The 22755-nt window shown below is 48.7% G+C and overlaps 1 protein-coding gene across 1 annotated transcript in view; it reads left to right on the top strand.

The window, feature by feature from the left end:
- LOC121048543 (multiple epidermal growth factor-like domains protein 6) overlaps positions 1–22755 on the top strand; it is a 241208-nt gene that overhangs the window by 141205 nt on the left and 77248 nt on the right. Inside the window, exons 16-17 of the mRNA XM_040504993.2 lie at positions 3335–3460; positions 16573–16701. Coding sequence (XP_040360927.2) covers positions 3335–3460; positions 16573–16701 — 255 coding nt within the window. The remainder of the gene's footprint in view (positions 1–3334; positions 3461–16572; positions 16702–22755) is intronic.

The raw sequence follows: 22755 nt of genomic DNA on the forward strand, positions 1-22755 counted from the left end.
ATTTCTAGCATTGATGGCCAGAAGATTCAATCGGTAGTTGGGCCGAATCTGGATGACACCGTCAGGGGCCAGACTGTCCAGCTTTTGTTTTAGTACCAGAGGGTTCATGTTGGTGATGATCGTGGTTGGGTCGTTAGGCTTAACAATGACTGTGAGATTATAACCCGGCTGGGTTATGATTGTGTCCTCACTTGAATTTGAGCCGTGACGTCTCTTCTTCGACGTTTGGGTTTGCCACCCAGCTTCGTCCTCGAAGTCATCCATGACGCTATCATGAGAGTCTTCAGGCTTGTGATGTGGTTCGGCAGATCCAGATTCATCCTGGTTAGGCTGTGGTGGATTCGGGAGGCTCATATTACGTGGCCCCCGTTGGGCGGAGTCGTAGCTCCTAATTGGGTGTGGACAGGAGACGTATCCTTGAAAAACCAGGGAAATATTCGGTCAATAAACCAGGAAATAACCATAAAATAACGCAGTCTTCCTAGAGCGACAAATTCGATCGTCCTGGCTGGAGCGTCGTCGTCGTCGTTTTTTCCGCTCCAAAAGGACTGTGGAAGCTTGCCGTCAGCACGCGCTCAGCAGCAGCGCACTCGGATATGGCCGCCAGTGAATACTACCCTGTTTCAGCTTATGTTGTACTGTAGCTGTACCGCAGCGAAGGCTAGAAGCGCGAGCTCATAGCGTTGGCAGCCGCCCTTAATGCACGAGAGCTTGTGCCGCCGAGATGTGCACTAAAGCAAGGAGCTTGCGTTGTAGCCTTTTCTGCGGTACATCATAAGCTGAAACGGAGTATAGATCGGAGCTGGCTCTCGGCGACTGCGAGGAGCCCCTATCGAAAGAAAATCCTGCGAGCTACGTACGGACCACGTTCAGAGCCATATCGACAGCTGCGACGGTCGTTGCAAAGGGCGTCAGGCGGTGGACGTCATTTTTTAACGTTGTTGCACACTTCGTCGAAGATTTCGGCACGCTCTTGTCTCAAGCAGGTTGCCTTCGTCTTCCACTTCGATGTGCTGGGACCTGCCATCGCTGAGTCGCAATGAGTCGCCAAATTGTTGCTTGTGCGAAGCCAGACTTTCGCGCGGAGAACGATCACAAGGACTAGCGACGCCGACACGGAACAGGAAGCAAACGAAGCGCGCACGGCACCAAGTTCGTGCTCAAGTTCGTGTTTCGTCGGTACAGAGAGCCAAGATTTAAGAAAGTGGCTACTGCCCTATCGTTTGTCCCTTTGGTTTGTGGGACGCGTTTCCAAAATCAGCTGCTGCCTGCAAGGAGTCAGAAGCGTTCACCGTCTGCAAATGTGTCCGCCCCTCTGCCTGTTTTCTTTTTCTTTTTTTTATTTGCTTTTTGCCACGTTGGCCACGGAACAACCAAATGCAAGCGCACTTGAGCCTAGCTGCCAAGGTAGCGTCCACCAGGAAATTGGGGTTGCTCCCTTTCTCAAACCTAGGTTCTTTCCGTCGTCTCCGCCGGCACGTCATAGGTGCGTTGTCGCTAGCGTTCCGAATGCCCCTATCGGCACACCACGACGGCTTCTTCCTGTGCGATGCGGAAAAGCCGCTTCCCAGATAACAAGCTGGAAGCAGACGACGATGCAGAGGCTGTCATCGGCAGCCTTTGGAGCATCGTCTCCGGCCCGTTCTGGCTGGCTGCTCCGTCACGACAGCACAAGTGCAACGGTCTGAAACAGTAAAATTCCGAATTTTATTATTTTTAATTGATTACAAACTTTCTCTTCGCTTTATCAGCGGTAGCCGCTCATTTCCTTCGTCCACAAATGCTTTGAGAAGTGCAAACGGGGATGGGAAATTATGATCGCTTTTTCCGCTATTTCGTTATAACCGACCTCGCTATAACCGGTCTCGACAGTATTTCCGTCGATGAGAAATCCTTTACTGACGTCATGGTCAGCATTCGGTCAGTCGTGGCAGGCTGACTGCAGCGACGCTTTGAATCGCGCACGTCCCCAATAGGGAGTATCACTAGCGGCCATAGCTGCGTGCGCTATTGCTGAGCGGATGCTGATGGCGAGCTTCCACAGTTCCGCAACGTGCATTCCACAGCATCAAGATTGCCGGTCTTAGCAGCCGATTATTGAGAGCTCATTCTGAGCATGCGCTCTAAACTGTGCCCTCAAATATGGCGTCCAGTGATTCTTTCACACTTAAGCTGAGACTGCAGACAATGCCACAAGTACGAGAGCACGAGGTCGGTGCTTTGAAGCGTTCTTCCGCAGAACGAGCACTCGCGCTACAAATGCACGTCTCAAAGTCAGGAGCGCGGGCTAGCTCGGGCGTCTAGCCTTGCCTCCAATGTCAGCGGATGGGTGGACGGAGTCACTGACGAGGTGAGAACGGCGTGGGCGTCTCTTTGGAACGCCCGGCCTCCAGCACGCTCTCGCTGCCTTTCCTCGCGCTTTGGCTAGCTGCACGTGCACGCTCAAGGGACGAGGGGCCAAAACGTTCTCGGAAGTAGGAAGGTCGCGCGGGACAACTGTAAACAGCTTTCGACCTCCCTGCCCTTATTATCCACTATATTTCTGCGCAGTTAATCGTGCTTCCCACATGCCATTGCATAGCCTCTCGATATAATTCACAAACACATCGGGGGGTGACTCACAGCCGTACCTCACGCCTGCTTCGGCAATTTCAAACAAGGAAAAAATAAAAAAAGCTTTATTACGTTTAAAAAAAAGTCATTTGTCCTAACCTCAAATAATGGAATCCCGGGAATTCTGGTATTCTAAAAACATTGAGTGTATTGGAAAATACGGGAAGGTAGGGAGCAGAAAGAAAGAATGCAAAGAAAAACAAAATGACGTTCTCATACTGCCCCAACCGACCTAATATTGAGTTTCTGTTGCTGTACACCGTCGGGCCAAAGCCCTTCTTTCTCAGAAAAAGTGGCGCCATTCATTGTTGGGGAAAGGCTCGAGACACGTGCCGCGCGCACCTTCTGAGAAGATAATGGTGTCTGAAATGAAATTAAATGAATTGAATGAAATTAAATCTTTATTTCCAGAAATTTACTCTGGCGGGCTTCCAGACAAAAAGCTACCATATGGTAACTTGACTGGGTCTACGGCCCTAAAGCAAAACAAGAATAACAATCTGGCTGAAAAGTGTTATATATTGAAAAGCCTCCTGCGCTGTGCCGCCATGATCTTCCCGAGGGCTGCACGTTGCACGTGCCTCGTGCATCGACGCACCTTGCGCTACTTTTGAAACATGAAGGGGCTTTACGTCGGGCTAGCCTCCAGCGTCACTCGAGAACAAGCTGGGAAGGCAATTTCTCGGCTCAGCCGCCGCGTTTGCCTCCTATTTACAAACAGAGTGCGAGCAGGGTACCCACGGCGTCAACTGCCAGAAGCGCTGCCAGTGTCGACGGGGTCGATGCGACCGGATCTCCGGCCAATGCGATTGCCCTGCGGGATTCACGGGAAGCCTCTGCGACGAAGGTTGGTGAGGCACCTCATTCATTCCTTCATTCATTCGTTTAATTGTTTTTTTATATAATCGTGTAATAAAGGTCTTTATTTATTTATTTTCGTATTTATTCGTGTATTAATTGATTCAATAAATAAATAATTTGTTTATCCATTAATAAGCATGTTTAGTTGTTCATTTATATATTTGGAATGAATTAATTAATAATTATTTCTAAGTGCCCGAATGCGTTACACAGGAAGACAACAGGTTCAATAAATAGGTAGTAAAACTCTAGCGAATGATCAATAGTAACATTATAACAACAAACAAACAAGCAATCGAACAAGTGATGAATCATCGCAAAAACGATTAGTAATAGTACATTTCGGAACTGGTAAGGATTATTGGTTGTAGCGATAAAACCGGGGAGGTAGTGCTATCAAGGAAGGAGAGTTGGGAGGGGGGGGGGGGGGGGTACTGAAATGTCGTTGTTAAGGTGAAACGTGCACCTTTGGTTAGTGGGATTCTCAACCAAGAGATGACGATGGGATAGCCTTCCTGACCTGTCATACATCCGCGGTATCCAAAACATGTCAGAGGTATACGTCAGCCGACCCCAGCTCATGCATTGGACACGAAAACTGCGTCACCCGGGCGTACGCGCTCATCAAAAAATCAATCCGTCGACGAATATTTGGATTCGCGTTCGTGGCCGATGAGTGTCCCGACGGAACTTCTCGTCAATTCCGAATGACAAGTTCTATGATATGCTTAAAAAGCACAGTGAAAGCTTGGAGTCATCGCACCAGTGCCCAAGCATGTCACGACCATGTGATTTCTCAATTCGCTTTTGAGTTGAGGGTTAACGCTAAGGAGGAAGAAGTAGGAAAATCGTTTTATGGCAGTAGATGTTAAGGTAGGTTGTTTTCCCCGACCTCGATGGACCACCTTGAAGTTGCCGTCGAGGACCGGGGGATCGTGGATGAAGGTAGTTGCTGGAGGGCTGGATGCGTTGGTGGTGATGCAGAGGCGACCGACCACTCGGAGGGTTAACGAGATGAACGAAACTGTACTTCGATTAAAAAAAAATAATCAAACAGTTACATAAAAGACAAGTACGAACAGATTCCGCGCTGTAATAAACTGCCGCGCACGGCTTACAGACTGAGACGCCTCGGCGTCAGATGATCCTACCGCGCACGGTAAGGACGGCGACTACCTTGTAGCCGCGAAGACGAAGACGCTGTCGCGCACGACAGGTAACGCGGCGCACCGCGGGAGCTGAACGTCAGTGGGGTCGCTCACGAGCCGGTTCCAAAACTCAGATTCCCCTGCCCGACCAGGGTCTAAAACAGCGTGCTCGAACCTGCGTAGGCCAATCAGGGTTCGACCCTGGTCCCATTGGCTAGAGGAACCAAACTACAACGCCTACACACAGCGCACTTTCGACCGATCGGGTGAGAGGTCATTGCTCCGGGAGTGAACCATAAGCCGAGCCTTGGTTCTCAGAAGCCGAGGATAAAATAAGACTTATAGCTTTCCTATCTGCCAAAGAAGATACACATTCGCGAACGGCAAGAACCATCGAGACATGTCGGCTGGGGCACGTCAATGCCACCGCTAAAGGCCGTTGGCAGGAAAGCAAAAAGAAAGACACGCCAGGCATATGCAGAATATATAGGAAGCGCCTGGTCCCCGGACGTCACGGAAGAGTTCCGAGACACGACTCCGAGAGCTCTGAGGCACTTTGTCTCCCAGCAAACGGCCTGGCGACCGGTGACGTGTTAATGTCTCGGCCATGGGTTCCTCGGCAAACCTTTGCGTCTGGCCCCGCGTCTCAAGGTCAAGGGGTAGACGCACGCGCCGTTGAGACAGCAGCCTCTCGTCGGAAAGTTAAGTGTCTTCACGTGCGTTCGAAAACCGGGGTTCCGCATGAAATGCAACGAAGTGGGTCACATGCCCGCGGCCATTTTCCCGATACCGGGAAAAGCTCATAAACAAGCAGAATTCCAACTTGTAACGGCACGGGACCCCCTGAAACGCGACACCCGACTCCCAAAGCGCCTCCCCATTTCCGACCGAAGCGCCGTCAGGCGGCTAAACAAAACAGAGCTGGATATGCCGTCCTGTCGGTCGAAAAAAAAAGTAATAAATAAAGGCGACCACCTCTACAATGGCCCCTAGTCTTTATTTCTAACATTTTTTTTTTGTTCACGTTCCGCCCATTTAAAAGCACGGCGAAAGAGACGAAGCACGCACCTGATCTCGCCACACCGCCATCTCCTCCCGCACGATAAAGTCCGTCTGCTATACTCACTGAATACCAATGCGGAGTCCAGGCTCGTGTGCTTCTTGCACAGGGTTTGCGATGATGTCAAAAATGCCGAGCTCTTACTGGTTGGTTGAAATAAATAGTGGGTAGACCTCAAGGCATCTGGCATTGAGGTCTACCCATTATCCTTTCAATCAGAGCCAATCAGAGCTCGGCGTCGTTCTGACGTCACCGCAGCCTCTGCGCAAAGAGCAGACGACCTGATCTCTAGATAGACGCACACGCGAACGCAGCTCTGAAGCCAGCTCCAGACGCGCCATTGACACATATATCGTCTGCCAAAGTCAACGCGGCGACTACCTAAAGCCGGACGAGTCGTAGCGTTGGCGGTGATGACGGACGACGACGTCGAAGTAACAGGCCAACGGTAACGGCGCGAATCGGGTACCGAATGCATTGCTGAACGAGTGTGACAAACATATTTATTTGATTATAAGCTGTAACATTCCTCTGTGCTTTGTTGTTATTTTTCTGAGCATGACGATGCAAGGCACGATTTTACGTGCTCTCAGAAGCACATACCTTTAAGGAGCCTTCCGATTACGTCGTATCATCCCCCCCCCCCCCCTCCCCCGGGACACGGCATCGCGAGCACAACGATCCGTTTGCAAAATGTGGAAGCCCTAAAAGGAGCCATTTGAGCTGGTAGCAGAACCTAACTGACGAGACAAGCACTTAACGAGAGGTCGGTGCAAAAGTCATCTTCCTGCAAGCGAGAGGAACACGGGCTGGGCGGACGGTTCACTCGCTGGCAAAAGGATCGTCAGATTCGTCCTCCTCGTCACCGTAGGGAAAATTCCTCTCGGTATTGAGGCTGTACAGTGTGACAACCGCGTTGAGAAACGATTGAAGTCCATCAGTGTTTCCGCGCGCCTTCTCCCTCCTCCAGAACATGAACTTTGCATGGTGACCAATAAAATAGTGCATCTTAATGAACATGCAAAATATGTAACTGGTGTGGGCAACAGAAGTGCAGCTGTAAAAAAAGAGCACAGTGCAACTATAACAGGCATGAGGTGGTGAGAGAGAATCGGGCACGCGCCCGATTCCGCTAGCAGACGACAAACCGGGAGATAACCATTCTCCATTTTATGGGCTGTACCGGCTGGCTGTTCCGAACATCAAACTGTCGCTCGTGGCCGCCGTTGTGAAGTGGTTCGCGTTCCTGCAATATTTTGGCTACTCCAAATTCAGCCTGTAGCGTCCTGATGTTTTATTTCAGTAAAATGATCAACTAGCGCTGCCTTTGTTCCGTTACTCCAATAGCAGGGGAGTCAGCCGGCAGCACTGTCCTCAACCATTGCGTCGACTGCGTCAGGAAAACACGTCTTTATTTATTATTCCATTCCATTCATTGTCGCTAAAGGCCTACACCAGTACAAACTTTGTACAGTAAAAAAGCTACAAAAACCGGACTTACTTTTCGCCGGAGAGACCGGCCACTCAGACACAGACTTCCCATTTCTTTTCTCTATTTGCACGCAGGTAACAGCGCAGTTGAACTCGGTTAGTCTTTTTATCGAGCATAGTGTTACACGACAACTTTCATATCAAAATTCGCGCATCTGCGCTTGAAATTTCCAAAATTATGCGATTTTACACCGAGTTTCAGTACCAGCTGGATGTTAGGTGCAGCCCACTCGGCGGAGCAGACGACGCGCGGGGTGTGAGGGAGGGGGCATTTTTTCTCTCTCCGCTCTTCCTAGTGGAACGAGGCGCCTTTGGGAAGGCGAAGGGAAAACCTTCATTGTAAGAACTTTGTGCTGAAATATGAGTCACGTATCGGCAAAAAAGCAATGTTTCTTTCACGATCTCAATCAAAGTCACCGTAGCTAATCGGAGCTAGAAACAGGATTTGGTTGCTCGAAAGAATGTTCACGTTTGCTCCTGCCACGCCCACGCCACTTCATACCGGAAAACTCGAGAAATGGCGGGAAGTAAAAAATGTATTTGAGATAATGGGTACCAGATGCTGAGAAATGTAATTAAAATAAAGTATCAAATACTACCGATCAAAAGTATTTGCAAGATACCAAGATACTTCAAAAAGTATTTGAAATAAAGTATCCTGAGCAGAGTATTTGAGATAGGCACAAGTCTGGTGTGCACCCGGTCGCATAGAAGCGCCTCCGTCGTACGGATTGTACATCACTTTTAAGAATAAATCTCTAGATATATTTATTTATTTATTTTGATGTAATACACTTCAAAGGCCCCAAAATAAGGGGTATTTATTACATGAGAGTAGTGCGAAGCATCAAGAAATTTCTTCGATGAATGCCTTGAAATGGGCGGGGTTGGAGTGGAGCACGGCGTCGGTGGGCAGATCGTTCCAATCCTTTGCTGTCTGGCAGAAAAATGAAAAAAGATGCGCAGTGCAGCGGGCATGGGGGCGATAGACAGCTTCCTGATGACTGCTGCGACATGAAACGCGGTGAGCTGGTGCGATAACAGAGCTGCCAAGTGATGAGTGATAAAACTTGTGAAAAAGGCGGAGCCTGGAAATTTTGCGCCGTGATTCGAGGTTAAAAAGATTAGCTTGAGATTTAAGCGCTGTGACACTGCTATGATAAGAGTAGTCTGAGTAGATGAATCTTGCTGCGCGATTTTGCACGGTTTCGAGCGTTTTAGTAAGATTAGATTGATGTGGGTCCCAAACAGCAGATGCATTTCCTAGTTTGGGTCGGACTAGGGGCTAAGCGTAGGTTAGGACGCGATTCGCGTCATTAGCTAGGTTCGTTATGTGAGAGGACCAAGTTAAATCGTTTGAAAAGGTAATGCCTAGGTATTTATATGTAGGTACAGGAGATATGAGTGAACCACAAATGACGTAGTTAGGAGATGGGTAAAATTGTCTACGATGAAAAGAAACAAGGGATGTTTTGTTAGCATTCAAAGACATTAGCCATCTATCACACAAGGCCTCGATATGGTGAAGATCAGACCGCAGGGCGTGAACGTCAGTGCTGTTATTTATAGGACAAACAACGCAGTCGTCTGCGAATAAGCGTATGTTAGATGAGATATTAGCAGGTAGGCCATTTATGTAAATTAAGAAATGTAGGGGAGCGAGAACAGTGCCCTGGGGCACTCCAGAAGCAACCGGGGATCGGGGCGAAGAGTGGTTATTAGCATGAACGAATTGTTGTCGGTTTGACAAGAAGTTACGAATCCAGTTACCGACTTGAGGGTCGAGGTTTAAACGTGAAAGTTTTAATAAGAGACGTTGGTGTGGAACTTTATCGAAAGCTTTTGCGAAATCTAGAAAGAGGGCATCTACAGGTATGTTATGATCAGCACTTGAACTTAGATCGTTAGTAAAAAGAGCAAGCTGGGTTTCACAAGAAAATACTTTTAAGAAACCATGTTGGCTCGGATGAAGAAAATTAACAGATACTAAGAAATTTATAACAGGCGAGTAAATTATATGCTCCATTCATTTTGATAAAACACTGGTGATTGAAATGGGACGATAACTGCTGCTTGAGGTTGATGGACCTTTCTTTCGTATGGGAACGATCTTGCTCACCTTCCAGTCCAGTGGTACCACTCCAGATGAGAGAGATTGCTGAAAAATGTGTGACAAAAGGACGCGTGTGGCACTTTTCGTGTTTTTTAGTATCTTTGAATTGATTCCGTCAACACCTGCGGATGATGTTAGTTTCAAAGCTTCGATTGCTTTTAGGACTCCATTAGAATTAAAGTCCGCGTGAATTAAACTCTGTGTTAAAAGAATGTTAGAAAAAAAAAACCCACTGGCTATGTAGTACAAGCAGCCCGATTCAGAGGGTTTGGGCTCATCCAGTGTTATAGGCGTTACCGAAAAAAAAAGTTAACGAAATACGTTACTTGTCACTTTCAAATAAAAGTAACGGGTTACCGCCATACGTTACTTCATAATAAGAACAAACTGTGACGGTTACCATTACCGATAAAAAGTGAACAACAAACGGATTTCGATTAGCTTCACTGTTAAACACGAAAATAAGTTCCTTCCTTGCAAAGAGAAGAAAGTTTGCTCCCTTAATTCTCTTGAGCTGCAGCCATCAATACATAGGTCAGTCCGGCAGATGCACCAATCACAGACTCCGGGAACATCACAACGAAGTTTCTAAGGCCTCTCCAGATTCCTATTTCTGATAGTCATACATGCCCGTTCGTGTTCGCTTTGTCATCCCCTCTTTGATGAAACACAAATCCCGGGGGGGGGGGGGGGGGGGGGGGGGGAAGGGAGGCATAACAGCAGATTCGGCAGGGAGGTCATAGAGTCATTCGCCATGACCACAGCAAACAACAACGTGTCAAACCCTTCTCTCCTGCTGACGAAAACGGAGGTTGAATTTCTAAAATCCGAGATAAATCCACCTCTCTGACTTGTTCTTCGCGTTTTTTATCTCCCCTTTTCTGCCCTTCTCCCCCTTTCTCTCCTGGGTTTAGTCGGCTGCTGGCTGTGTGAATTTTTAATCGTCTGTTGCTAGTTGAAAGACGTGGTTATGTTGTCTCAGTGTTAATTTTTCATTCTTTCTTCATCCCTCACTTGGTTTCTTTGGGCTTTTGGGAAAAATACTCCTTGGGAAGAATGAACGGGGGTATGTCAACAAGTGGCCTTGGGAGAATAGGAATAGATTGCGTCCCAGGCGGAAGAAAAACGTTTCACGTGGCTACTTTTTGTATGTACGAGCTCCCATGGCCCGACTTAACATACCGACGAGGACTGTAACTTCCAGATCAGGAAGATGGAAACATATCACCCTTTAAGTAAGGACGTTCACCGTTGAATGAACAACGAAACCGGTGAGTCGACTGTCGCTGAGTCACATCTAAAGAAGAAGCTATTCATCGTGTTTAACACTTATGTCGTGTGCGCCAGCAAAACAACTGTTCAGTATGGTTCACTTTAAGGCGCACAAGGCTGTTACGGTGTGAGCAGGAAGATCTGAGTTTTGGTACAAATACTGTAAATAAAATGAGGATGAATTACTGCCTCAAGGCATTGAAAAGTAATGTCAAAGTAATTTTATTACTTCTGTAAAGTAGTTGTTATGTCAATGATTTTAGTCTGCAGTACTTTGTGATGTAATTTAATTACATTTTGGAGTTTTCAAACGAGTAATTAGTAATGCAGTTTAATTACTTGAAGAAAGTAATTTTCCCATTTCCGCTTTCTAGGGAGGCCGGAAAACTTAAAATACAGAACCGCAAAACAAACGTGAAGAATCACACTAAGCAGATTTCAACAGTCCAAGATAGTGGTCGTAAATTTCTAGCTGATAGGAGGCGCAGAGCCGCGCCAGTGGCATTGTCATCAGAAACATGACGGCGACATAGGAGCGTTTTTTTTTTTAAATCTGTACACCTTCTCCAACTTTTGCGCATTCATTCTTTCTGTTTTTCATTGAATCTTATCGATATCGCCATCACTGCACTGCAAGCACTACCCCAAAGGTCTGGAAACAGTCTTTTCAGGCAAAACCACGGGTGATGGAAGTTAACCGGGTGATTAGGGGGACGAGTCAATGACTTCAGTACGGTGTATTTGAAGTAAACAGGGTGACGTGTGAGACTCGCTCAGACCTTTTTGCATGTGGCATCCACTACAGTGGAGCCAGAAGTAGCACGATAGGGTATAGGATTGGGCGTCATGTCGCAGGTCTTTTGGGGGCCCACGTGAACGGTGCCCGGAGGGAACCGGTGTAGAAGTACCAATACCAGAGGAGGGGGAAGCTCATGAGTGTGAGTACCGCAAGAGCAGCAGGAGGAGTGGGAGGAACTCCCAAAGAAATAAGAGAAAGAATCAGCTGAATATAGCCTTCATAAACATTCGGGGAGATAGAAAAAGGATAAAGTGGAAGGAGGTTAGTGAACAATTGGAGGCTAAAAATTTCAGTGTATGGGGCAGCGGAAACTCACTTTAGAGATGAAGAGCAACCACCGTACATGCCCGGCAACTTCTGGATGGGATGCAACCGGAGGGGAGGTGAACGCAAAGGCGGAGGTCTAGGCATGTTAGTTAAAGGACAGGACTGGGAAAGAGGGAAGGAAAGCTGCAGGGAGCGCTTATGTCTGAACACTATTAATAAGTAATAGGTCTGAACCTATTCTGGGGTTTGCTTAGCTGGCTCAAGGGAGGAAAATATAGAACACTTTACATGCATATCGATGGACATCAGAGAAATTGGTTTTAATAAGAAAATAATTCTCATAGTAGGCATGAATGCTCACTTAGAAGACTTTGAAGGATTCACGGATACAGCCAAAACGTTGTTAGATGATTTGTGTGATGCCCTGGACCCAGTGTTAGTTAATGCATGAGTAAAATTCGACGGGGAAAGTAACGTGGGAATGAAACAACTCATACTAAACAAAACACTACTGCCTCTTGCCCCACAAACTGTATGACAGGCTAGGAAGTCTGGAAATAGATAAAGAAGGTGCAAGAAGCTTAGGGAGTGACCACAAAAGAATTACGATTAAATTTGGCGCATTTGAACCAGAACAACAAGCTCCGGAACGAGTGGGTAAGTCGAAACTAAGTAAAGTTCAAATACAAAAAGTATCGAAAAACATTGAGAACATAGTATCGAAACAACCGAAAAGAGGGTGGACGTATGAAGACCTGATAGGAATCTTTAAAAGAGAATAAGAGAAGCACCAAATTAAACAAAGAGGAAAACGAAAACGAAGACACAAACCAAAAGCTGTTGGGTAAGGAGGTTAAAGCAGCCATGTTGCGGCGCCAAGAGGCATCTAGGGAGCATAGGTGTGAAAAGAAAAGGGGGGCCTTGCCAGCCGTAGTAGCATCGAAATGGGAGAACTTCCAAGAGCGGAAAAGAGAGACATCAGCTTTAGTACAGGCCAAAATTGGTAGTGCACAGTGCAGTGGATGATGGATATCAAAACAAAAATAGTAACGCGGCAAAAAAGCTTTGGGAGCACATTAAAGCGCATAGGAGAAAGACAGAGCGTTTTCAACACATTCTGACCACACAGGAAGGGAGAAGAGTAGAGGGGGAAGAGGCACGTGAATATATTAGGCGGACAATTGAAGCGGCTTTCTCCCAGCCTGAGCAGAGGGGTGCAGTGGATAGCACTGACAGCAGCAGTGTAGAAGAGGAACAGAATTGTGGAACTGTGGAGTTGACAAGAGAATAAAATAAGGAATGAAGTAAGGTTCCACCAGGTACAGCGACAAACCCAGACGACATACGCATGAAACTCATTAAGACACTAGGAAAAACAAGCAAGTTGAAGGCACGGCATCTGATTAATCAAATAATTATGGGAGGAGAGGTTCGCAACGATTGGAAACTAAGTTAAATGAGAGTAATATATAAAGGGAAAATGAACAAAGACAACATTAAGGCATATCGCTTAATAACGGTAACCTAAGTTATATACAGATGAGCTATGCAAATAGTAAAGCGAAGAATGGAAAAATTGACAGAATATATGCAAATACTGGGTGAGCTCCAAAATGGATTCCGAACAGATGGAAGAATGGAAGAGAACTTATTCGTCGCCACACAAAGCATAGAAACAGCAATGAAAAACCAAAATCCTTTATGGCTAGCTTTTTTGAACATCAAAGGAGCGCACAATAACGTGAGCCAGGAAAAACTCTGGAGTCAGCTGAAGGGGTATAGCTTAGATGCAAGTCTGGTTAGGTTTCTTCAGCAGGTGTACACAGACGATAATGTAGTTATAACGCGTGAAGCAGAAACTATACAACCCGCAGTAATAGAAAGAGGGCTCAGGTAGGGATATCCACTGTCACATCTGCTCTTCATGATATATCTCAGTAAAATGGAAAAGAAATTAGGGCAGAGCAACTTAGGTCTTGATGTTAGTCATATAGAAGAAGAGAAAAATGTAGTACAGGTAATGCCACGACTGATATATGCGGACGACATAGTACTTATGGCAGATAATTAGGATACGTTACAGGAACTAGCTGGAATATGTGGAGAGGAAGGGGACACCTTGTGCATGTGTTTTAGTAGTCACAAGTCTGGAGTAATTCTGTTTAATGACGAAAAGAAGGAACGTTTGAGAATACAAGATATTGTAATAGCTGACCATGTAGGAAAATACAATTATGTGGGAGTCTGGCCCAATAAGAGAAGGAAATATTTAGGGTCTAGAATAACATGGGGAGAATATAATTAGAAAAGGGAAAAGAAATGCATAAATTATGAAGCTCAAGGCACTATAACACTATAATAAATATGAAGTGGACAGAGGCATATGGAAAGGAGTGATGGCACCAGGACTCTTTTTTGGCAATTGGGTGTTGTGCATGAAATCAGAGGTTCAATCATGATCAGAAATTCGACAAAGAAGCGTAGGAAGATTGGCACTAGGAGCACACGGAAATACACTAAATGAAGAAGTACAGGAAGACATGGGCTGGTCGTCGTTTGAGAGCAGAAACAATTAGTATGTTGAAATTTGAACAAAGGTTGACCAAAATGGATGATGCGCAGCGGGCACGGTAGGTATTAAGGTATTTATACATGAAACGTTTAAACACAAAATGGACAAGCCGAACTCGAAAGCTTATGTTGAAATACCTACACACTAGGAAAGGGGCTGAGCAGACTACTTCAGTGGAAATTGGAGTGAAAGAGGCCAAAAGAAAAATTTGGAAGGTAAGAATGCAAGAAAGTCAGCTCTAACAATGTACAGGACACAAAAACAGGACATAAGAAAGGAAAATGTGTTTGACAATTCACTAGGAAGTACTTTACTGTTTGTGGAGAGAAGGGGAGTTATGAGGACGAGGACGTAAGGGCTAAATTTCAGGAGACAGACACACTATGTGCCGCCTGCCATAATGAGAGTGAGACAGTAGAGCACTTGGTTTTGATGTGAACGGGGCTTCGCCCTGCCCTCTCTGGAGAGGTAACAGATTTGGCCGGGGCCCTGGGTTTCGTGGACGACGACTGAAGGTCGGAAGAGAAAAGGACTACAGTCACGAAGAGGCGATTAGAATATTATTGGAAATTATCTAGGAAAAATATAATGATGCGCAACTAACTAGCACAGCTAGGGACAGGCGAGACAGAGGAAAATTGGGACTCTCTCCCGCGTGGCTCCGGCCCAAGGTCTCAACCCTGTCCCCCAGTGGGTCCTGTGCTGGGGTAACGCCGACAAGGTTTGACGAGAGGAAAATTGGCGACTCCCTCGCTGGGCGGAAGAGGCGGGGAGTGATCTTTTTTATTTTTTTTATTTTTGCCTGATCCCCTAAAGGTCATCCTGGTGATATCTCACACTCCCTGGTGATAGGGGGAGCAAAAAAATGAAAGCCGTTTACAATTCCCTGTAACGCCGGTTAGAGCGCAGCTTTTGAGGAGGAGGATGGAAGCGTACTGAGGGACAGGTGACTCCTTGAGGTCACGTGACCTCAGAGGGGGGGGGGGTCGTGTGACGTCAGGGGGTCATGTGACCTCGGGGGTCGCGTGACCTCGGGGGGGGTCGCGTGGCCTCGGGGGGTCGCGTGGCCTCAGGGGGGTCGCGTGGCCTCAGGGGGTCACGTGACCTGGGGGTATCACGTGACCTCGGGGGAGGGGGCACGTGACCTTGGGTGGTCACGTGACCTCGCGGTTATGCCGACGCCGCTGAAGCCGGAAACGGGCCCCTAAAAGCTGCGCTCTAAAAATGGCTTGGAAAAGCGGGAGGAATCATATGTTTGTTTCTTTAGACTTTGAATAGGTGGCGCAAGCTACCGCTCATTACAAAGGGTATAACCATTAACGTTAAACATCCATCTATCCAGGTAGAAGTACTGCTTCTTAAAAGTGGGTGACGGACAAACTGGAGTGCGGGTTTCGGCCTTATGGTGACAATGTTTAATGGGGCATGATTGGATGATGGTAGCTTCGGTCAGTCCCATTCTGTCTACGCCGGGCGTGTCCGTATGTCCCCTTTTTTAGCCGCGGTGACGTGACGATATTGTGTGACCGGCGGGATTCTGGTGTGATTCGAGGCAACGTTAGTGAAGCAAGCTCAGTTTCGCAGCTCCCCATTCTCGCCTGGGGAGGCGAGTGGCCCAGGTGGCGGTCACGAGAACTAGCGGCGCTGCAGTCGGAACTTACTTCCCTGTCTCGCGCGTCGTCTACGACCACAGCGTTGAGAGCTTGGTGCATTTCTTTTCTTGTTCCTTTTCTTTTCAATTTCTTTTTCTTCCTTGATTTTTTTTTTTACTTCTATGTGCATAAGAAAAAAAAATGATGAAGATGAAGTGTAATGCACCACAGAGTTGAGAGTCAGCGCAGTGTGAGAGTTCTTTCTTTGAGAGTTTGAAATTTATTTTTGTGTGCGTCTGTTTCCTAGCGCTGTGAAGTGTTAGTATGAATCAACAACTCGCCCAAGCTCAAGTATTGCTATTTAAACTTGGCGGGCTAGACAATCCGGAAGTGAACGCCACTGAGCCCACGTCGCAGGCGGAGCTGGGAAACTGAGCTTGCTCCAGTAACGTTGATTGGAGGTGGCTGTCAGTATCGGTGAAAATGAGGTCCAACAGCCCTGTCATTGGCCGGGAGATTTATGGCTGCGCAGCAGCAGCCTTTTTCATGCTATAGAAAGAGGAAGACGAAGGCCCATTGACGGTGGACACTCCGGCAGATGTTCAAAAGCCTTCATTCCGGGTCTTCGAGGGGGTAGCTGTCGAGCGATGGTGTTGCGGACCGTTCCTGGAAGTGTACCGTGGTTGGAGCTCGCCCTCGCCGGGGTTATGAACGTAGCAAGCTGTAGGTAGAAACAGATGCTGGGCGCCAGCGTCTTATTTTTTTCTCTTCTTTTTGTTCCCAGCTTGTCCAGATGGCAGTTTTGGAAAGAACTGTCTGGACACCTGTTCGTGTCAGCGTAACAGCACTTGTGAGAGCACAAACGGCACGTGTCACTGCCCTCCTGGAAGGACGGGGAAGCACTGCGAAAAAGGTGTGCAGTCGTATGGTCCATACTCTGTGTCATACTTCCAGTCTGCTGAACATCAGGTTTAGTATTTACCACATGCTCGGCGTCCAGCGCGAGGTTGCTGCCTTTGATGACAAACCCCCCCCCCCCCCCCCCCCCCCCCCCCATAGCATGCGCAGTCGAAGCCCCGCGGAAGGCAACGAGCCCGCTCAAAAGGCGGAGCTTCTATTCAATTCTCATCCTGTCACTCGCTACACTGCACTATTTGAAAGCTGCGAGCGCCAGCGCGTGCCTCGATCTTGCGATTCATTTACACGCGCACTTGTGAAAAATTGATTGAAGTGATTTTAGTACTAATGAGACATTATATGTGATGAAGCCAAGCACTTATGCCAGCAGGTTTGACAACGGTATTTCATGAGTCACGGGACCAGCCTAATGGCCAATTTTACGAACCGCCCTTTCATTTCGAAAGCCGTGGTTTGTGCACCAGATATTTGTAGCCACGCTGGGGTGCCTTTCCATCCATTAGAAAGTTTTAGAATAGGAGGTCCCAACGTCTTGGATTCCCCGAGCAGCTTAAAACACTTCATCTCCTCTCTAGCGCGATGTTGTGTGCTACGCAACGGAGAATGAGGGCGCACGGTCACGAGCAGAGCGTTTGGACACTGTATTCCCGAGTGCCGTTGAACGAGCAACCAGCCGCACAGGCTGGACACTAGGGACGTTTAGCAAACCGTTACCGCGTTCAGCGTACCGCACTACTGGGGCCCTTTGAAGCATGCTTGTATGCGCGCGCCCGGAGTGATACCGTGACTGCGGGGCGCGCGGTTAAAAGCATGATTCAAAGGCTCCAGAAATGCGGTACGTGGAACATGATAACTGTTCGCTAAAAGTACCTAGATTTAGCATAGCGTAGCCGTATGGAGCCGCATTGCCATCGTGAGCTCGCGCTGTGACTTCCAAGCATGCTCTTCAGCACACAACAGGAGACATACTTTTGCCAGGGTAGGACATGGCAGACGACGCCTGTTCGCGAACACCAGACCCTGACCCGACTGTTCTTTCTGCTCAAGGTGGAAAATAAGAAAGGAATATGATTGAAATCATGATCTAAGGGGGTACTCTTGCGATTTTTTTAGCGACCCCAACAAACTATATTTTCGGAATCACCGGCCTTTACCCTTTCCGGTATGTTATTTAGTATTGCGAAATTCCGAATAGTACTTGCGAACTCGGCAAATGAAAATGATGCAAAAACCAACGTTCAAATATAGCCGCACGTTTCCGTGCCATGACGTCAGCGGCAGGCAACCTTGCCATTCGAGCAAATAGTCTAAAGATTAGACTATGCCAAGCATTTGTTCCGGGCTAATGGGCGGGTACTGAATCGAGCTTCTAAAGCATTAATCTGACACCATGAAACTGCTTGGAATCCGCTGGGAACAAATTCTACAGTCCAAAGAGTGAACCGCTGCCTTCCGGTGGCGTCACTTTTTCATTGCTTCCAGTAGAGGCTTTCAGTTTGAAAAAACTCGATGAGGACAAAAATTGTAAATTTAATAACTTACCGTAAAAACATAGTTTTACCTAATACTTGGGATACTAATTCAGCAACGTTTGATGGCGTGTTTAGCACATTTTCAGGCAAATTGGGGACCATGAAGAAATCGGCGGGGTACCCCTTTAAATCACACCAGTTTTACTATGATAATATTGTCAGGAATGACGAGGTGGCGAAACAAAGAATCACTGAGGAAACTGAAACGTTTAATGGGGCGAACTTGTGCCCAAAACAAAAAGGAAACAGAAGGGAACAATAAAGCATCGCGGGCGTCGAAGTCGGCGTTATAGCAGGATCGAACGCTGGGGCGAGACTGACTGCAGATCGCCAAGCGGAGCCTATTATGTACACCCGTTGGCTTCTGGAACAATCGACCCAGAAGGTTCGGCGACTAGAACATTCATACCTCGAACAAGCAACCGAGTTCTAGAATTCACCACAACATTAAATCACCAGAATAAATAAATAAAAGACACGTAACTCCCGGGAATCGAGCCCTGGCTCTTCGCGTGGAAGGCAGGCACGATAACCGTTAGGCCACGGCCGCGCTGCCTATGTGGCCAGTTGCGTGCGCGGCATTACTCCCCCCCCCCCCCCTTTAAAAAGTGCATCGCCCCGATGCAACACAAAACAAAACAAATGAAGTAAAAATAACGGCAAACTAAGGAGTGATTTGGAACGCACAAGGTCCACAGTTATATCAAGCGTAGTACGGCTTCAGGCGCACGACTTGGACGACTTCAGATCGTGGCGGGCGGCGTGATGGTGTTGTTGTTCCGTCGGGCATCACCTCGTAGTTCAGCTCCCCAAGGCGACGAAGTACCTTGTATGGTCCAAAGTACCGTTTCAGCAGTTTCTCACTGAAGCCGCGGCGACGGATGGGCGTCCACATCCACACCCTGTCCCCAGGCTGGAGGTGGATGTCCCTGAGACAAAGGTTGTAGCGGCCCTCGTCGAAGCGTTGTTGGTCTTGAATCACGAATCGGGCGAGCTGGCGGACTTCTTTGGCGCGTTGTGCAACCACCTTGGCGTCGTCGCTCTCGCTGCCCAGCTGTTGATGGGTCGACGGCTCCAGACGCGGCTTCCTGTGCTACCTGGACGACTTGCAGTAACTCAGCCTAGCCAGAAGGCCTTCAGAGCCCGGGATGCGAGGGACAAAGCACGCCAGGCTCGTGATTTCCGTCGCCAGCACAACGCCCATTCTTTGAGCCCTCTGACGCCAGGCTATGCACTCTGGGTGACCGATACCAACCGCCGAGCCCAAGCTCTTAGCCGGGCCCAGCGGCCACGTTCGTACATCGCCGAGACTCAAAGCGGTACGCTCCAGCGGAACCGCAGACGCTTGGTGCCATTCTATTCGTCTGCGACCTCGAGAGAGCAAGACTCCCCACCTGCTTCGGAACAGTAGCCTGGCCTCCGACCCCAGTAGAGCCGGCAGGGCGTCGACCAGCGGGGCAATCTCCTCGACCCCGACCTGAAGCAGCCTTATCAGCGGAGTCGTCAACTGCGGGGCACTGATCGCAAGGAGGAGTCAGAAAGAGACGTTGTGGCCGCGTGTTCAAGCCGCCAGGACGGCTCAATTTGTGAACCTGTTGTTTTTGGTCTAGTAACTCTTTTGGGAGGCGAGATGTAGGGGTCAACAACCAGGTGTTACTGAGTTTAGCTTCTGATTCCCGAGATGGCACTAGCTGTGCGTCGCCTGTGTATAAAAGGGAAGGTTCTTGAATGAAGTTTGGTAAAGGTGACATATTGAGCTTCCGGCTCAGCAACACTTCCTTTGATTTCCTTGCTCTCAAGACTCTGACTGACTGAAGTTTGGTTAGGGCAGGATGTGGCCGAGTGGGCTAACGCGTCTCAGCTCGGAGCGTGGAGCGAAAGCTTGCGCTGGGAACCTCCTGGGTTCCCCACCGCCCCCGCCCGTTTCGATCTGGATGAGTTTCATACCGGCACGCGTTCGTCTAATTGCGTGATGCACGTTAAAACCCCCAGGTTAGCGGTTGTACTACACTGGCTAAATTTCTCATCGACAGCTAAGAGACCGATTATTCGTTGAGGGTAATCGTCTGTATAAGCATGCAGAGCAAGCCAATTTTTTTTATAAAGTTTGGTTGGTTTTGTAACAGTCACCGGCGCCGTCGCCTATCTATCGCCCGATACCGTCCCGCCCACGCGGTGCCGAACACTTCCGACAGGCGTAATGAGGTGTCCTCCAGCGGTTCGAATCTGCGGCCCCTCCCACGGCGTCGTCACTTTTCGAAGGCGGCGAGAGAGTCTCCCACTCAAGACTGAGTAGTCTGCTCCGGTGTCCACGAGTTCCGATGCGTCGTGGCCGTCGATAATAACTTTTAGGTTGTTGGACACCGATGAAGGAGCGTCGGGAGAACGGGAGCGCTCCGTCGTTCATGGAGGCTCTTTATTTCGGTCGTTTTCGGCAACGCCACTTCCAAGCGTTGGCGCACTTAGTTTTCCCGACAAATTTGGGGGGACAGGCTGTACCGGAGAGAGCGGCGGAAAGGCGAAAGCGCACGTCGAGGCGAAGGCTAACAGGGATCTCGGGGTGGAATCGGCACCAGGGACAGGGGGTCGTCGGAGGTACTCCTCGATGTCCTTTGGTCGCCCCCAAGGCGGGGTCGCTCGGCGCAAAGTTTCGCAGGCCCATTTGTCGGTACGGGCACCTCCGGTAGACGTGATCGGCCTCGCCGGAGTGATAATATAGCGGTCGTCGATCGGATATGTGCCACACATCCGTCTTCCTTGGCGCCGGTTGTTCAGTGGGGACGAGCTGGGGTTGCCCTTCCCGATGTCGGAAAGTCTGTGGCTCTGGTAGGTCACATCGAGGTGGCGTCGAATACTGCCGGGCAGCTGGTGCCGGTCTCCCAGCTACCGCGGCGTAGGTCAGAGAGGGCTCTTCGGGTGCTGCTACGCTGGCAGGAGCCTCAGGTTGGAATGCCCACTGAACTTTCTTGCGGACAACTTCGGCTATTGACATCGAAGTAGGCTGGTGGTTAGCAGGCAGGAGCTTCTTGATTTCCTCCCGAACGACGTCCCGGATGATCTCGCTTTTGTCCGGGGTATTGATGCTGTACGGCGAGAGGGCAGCGAAGCCGGGAAGTCTCTGGTTGTGGGAGGCGCGTGCTTGAGGGGCACGTTCGATGTTTGTTGCATTTGTGATGAAGCCTTGGACGGTGGTGGGCGGGTTCTGCACAAGCCCTCCATAGATAGTTTCTTTCACTCCCCACAACAGGACCCGCAGCTTTTTCTTTTCGGGAGCGTTTGGGTCGGCGCGGTGCATGAGGTGGAGAACGTCTTCGACGAAACTTGTGACGCTCTCGTTTGGCCCTTGACTTCTCGCTTGAAGAAGTTCTTCGGCCCGCTGACGTCGCTGCTGGCCGGCAAAGGTGCGTTGAAGCTCGGCCTGGAAGTCTTCCTACGACGGAATCGACGCTTCGCGGTTCTCGAACCAGGAGCGTGCCGTGCCTTTCAGTGCGAAGTAGACGTTCCGTAGGCTCTGCTCAGGGTCCCATCCGTTTCACCGTGCGACGCGTTCGTACTGACTCAACCAATCATCCACATTTTCATGAAGATTGCCACTGAAATTCGCCGGCGTCCTTAGTGGGGCCTGGATGTAGACGATGGACGTCGGTGGCGTTCCGCCTTGCTGCGGCGTGGTGTTCATCGTTGACTTCGGTAGCTTCTTTGTCTTGTCCGGCAGTGGTCCCAGTTCCGGGGGTAGGCCTTGGTTGCGGCGACTTGATCGGGTCTCGGCCCTCTCTTCGTTGGGTCTTCGAACGCTTGGGGTCGGACTTGCATTGTGGGCCCTCATAGGTGTGCGCTGCACGGACATGCGTCTACCCTGCACCTCCAACAACATGTTACGAATGACAAGGTGGCGAAACAAAGAATAACTGATGAAACTCGAACGTTCAATGGGACGAACTTGCGCCCAACACAAAAAAGAAACAAAAGAAAACAATAGAGCGTCGCGGGCGTCGTAGTCGTCGTAGCAGCAGGATCAAAAGCTGGGGCGAGACAGACTGTAGATGGCCACGCGAAGCCGCTTATGGCTTACGTGTTGGCTTCTGGAACAATCGACCTGGAAGGTTCGGCGACTAGAAAATTCGGACCTCGAACAAGCAACAAAGTTCTCGAATTTTCCAGAACATTAAATTACCAGAATCAATAAAAAAAAATTACTAGAAGAAATAAAAGAGGCGTAACTCCCGGTGATAAAGGAACATCACCAGAAGCAATAAAAGACGCGTAACTCGCGTGGGAGGCAAGCACAATAACCGTTAGGCCATGGCCGGGCTGCCTACATTGCCAGCTGCGCGCGGCAATATAAATAAAAGCTTTCCCGCAAAAATAAAGCTCAAAATATATATTTTTTTTTAATTTTTCTTTTGTTTCTCATTTAATAGACAAACGGTAGACAGTAGACATATCAATTGATAGACAAACGGTATACGGATTTGTTTTGTATTTATATCGAATAATAAACGAGCAAAAAAGGTTTA

Source organism: Ixodes scapularis, unplaced genomic scaffold (genome assembly GCF_016920785.2).
Source record: "Ixodes scapularis isolate PalLabHiFi unplaced genomic scaffold, ASM1692078v2 PGA_scaffold1__304_contigs__length_218370807, whole genome shotgun sequence".
Taxonomy (NCBI): domain Eukaryota; kingdom Metazoa; phylum Arthropoda; class Arachnida; order Ixodida; family Ixodidae; genus Ixodes; species Ixodes scapularis.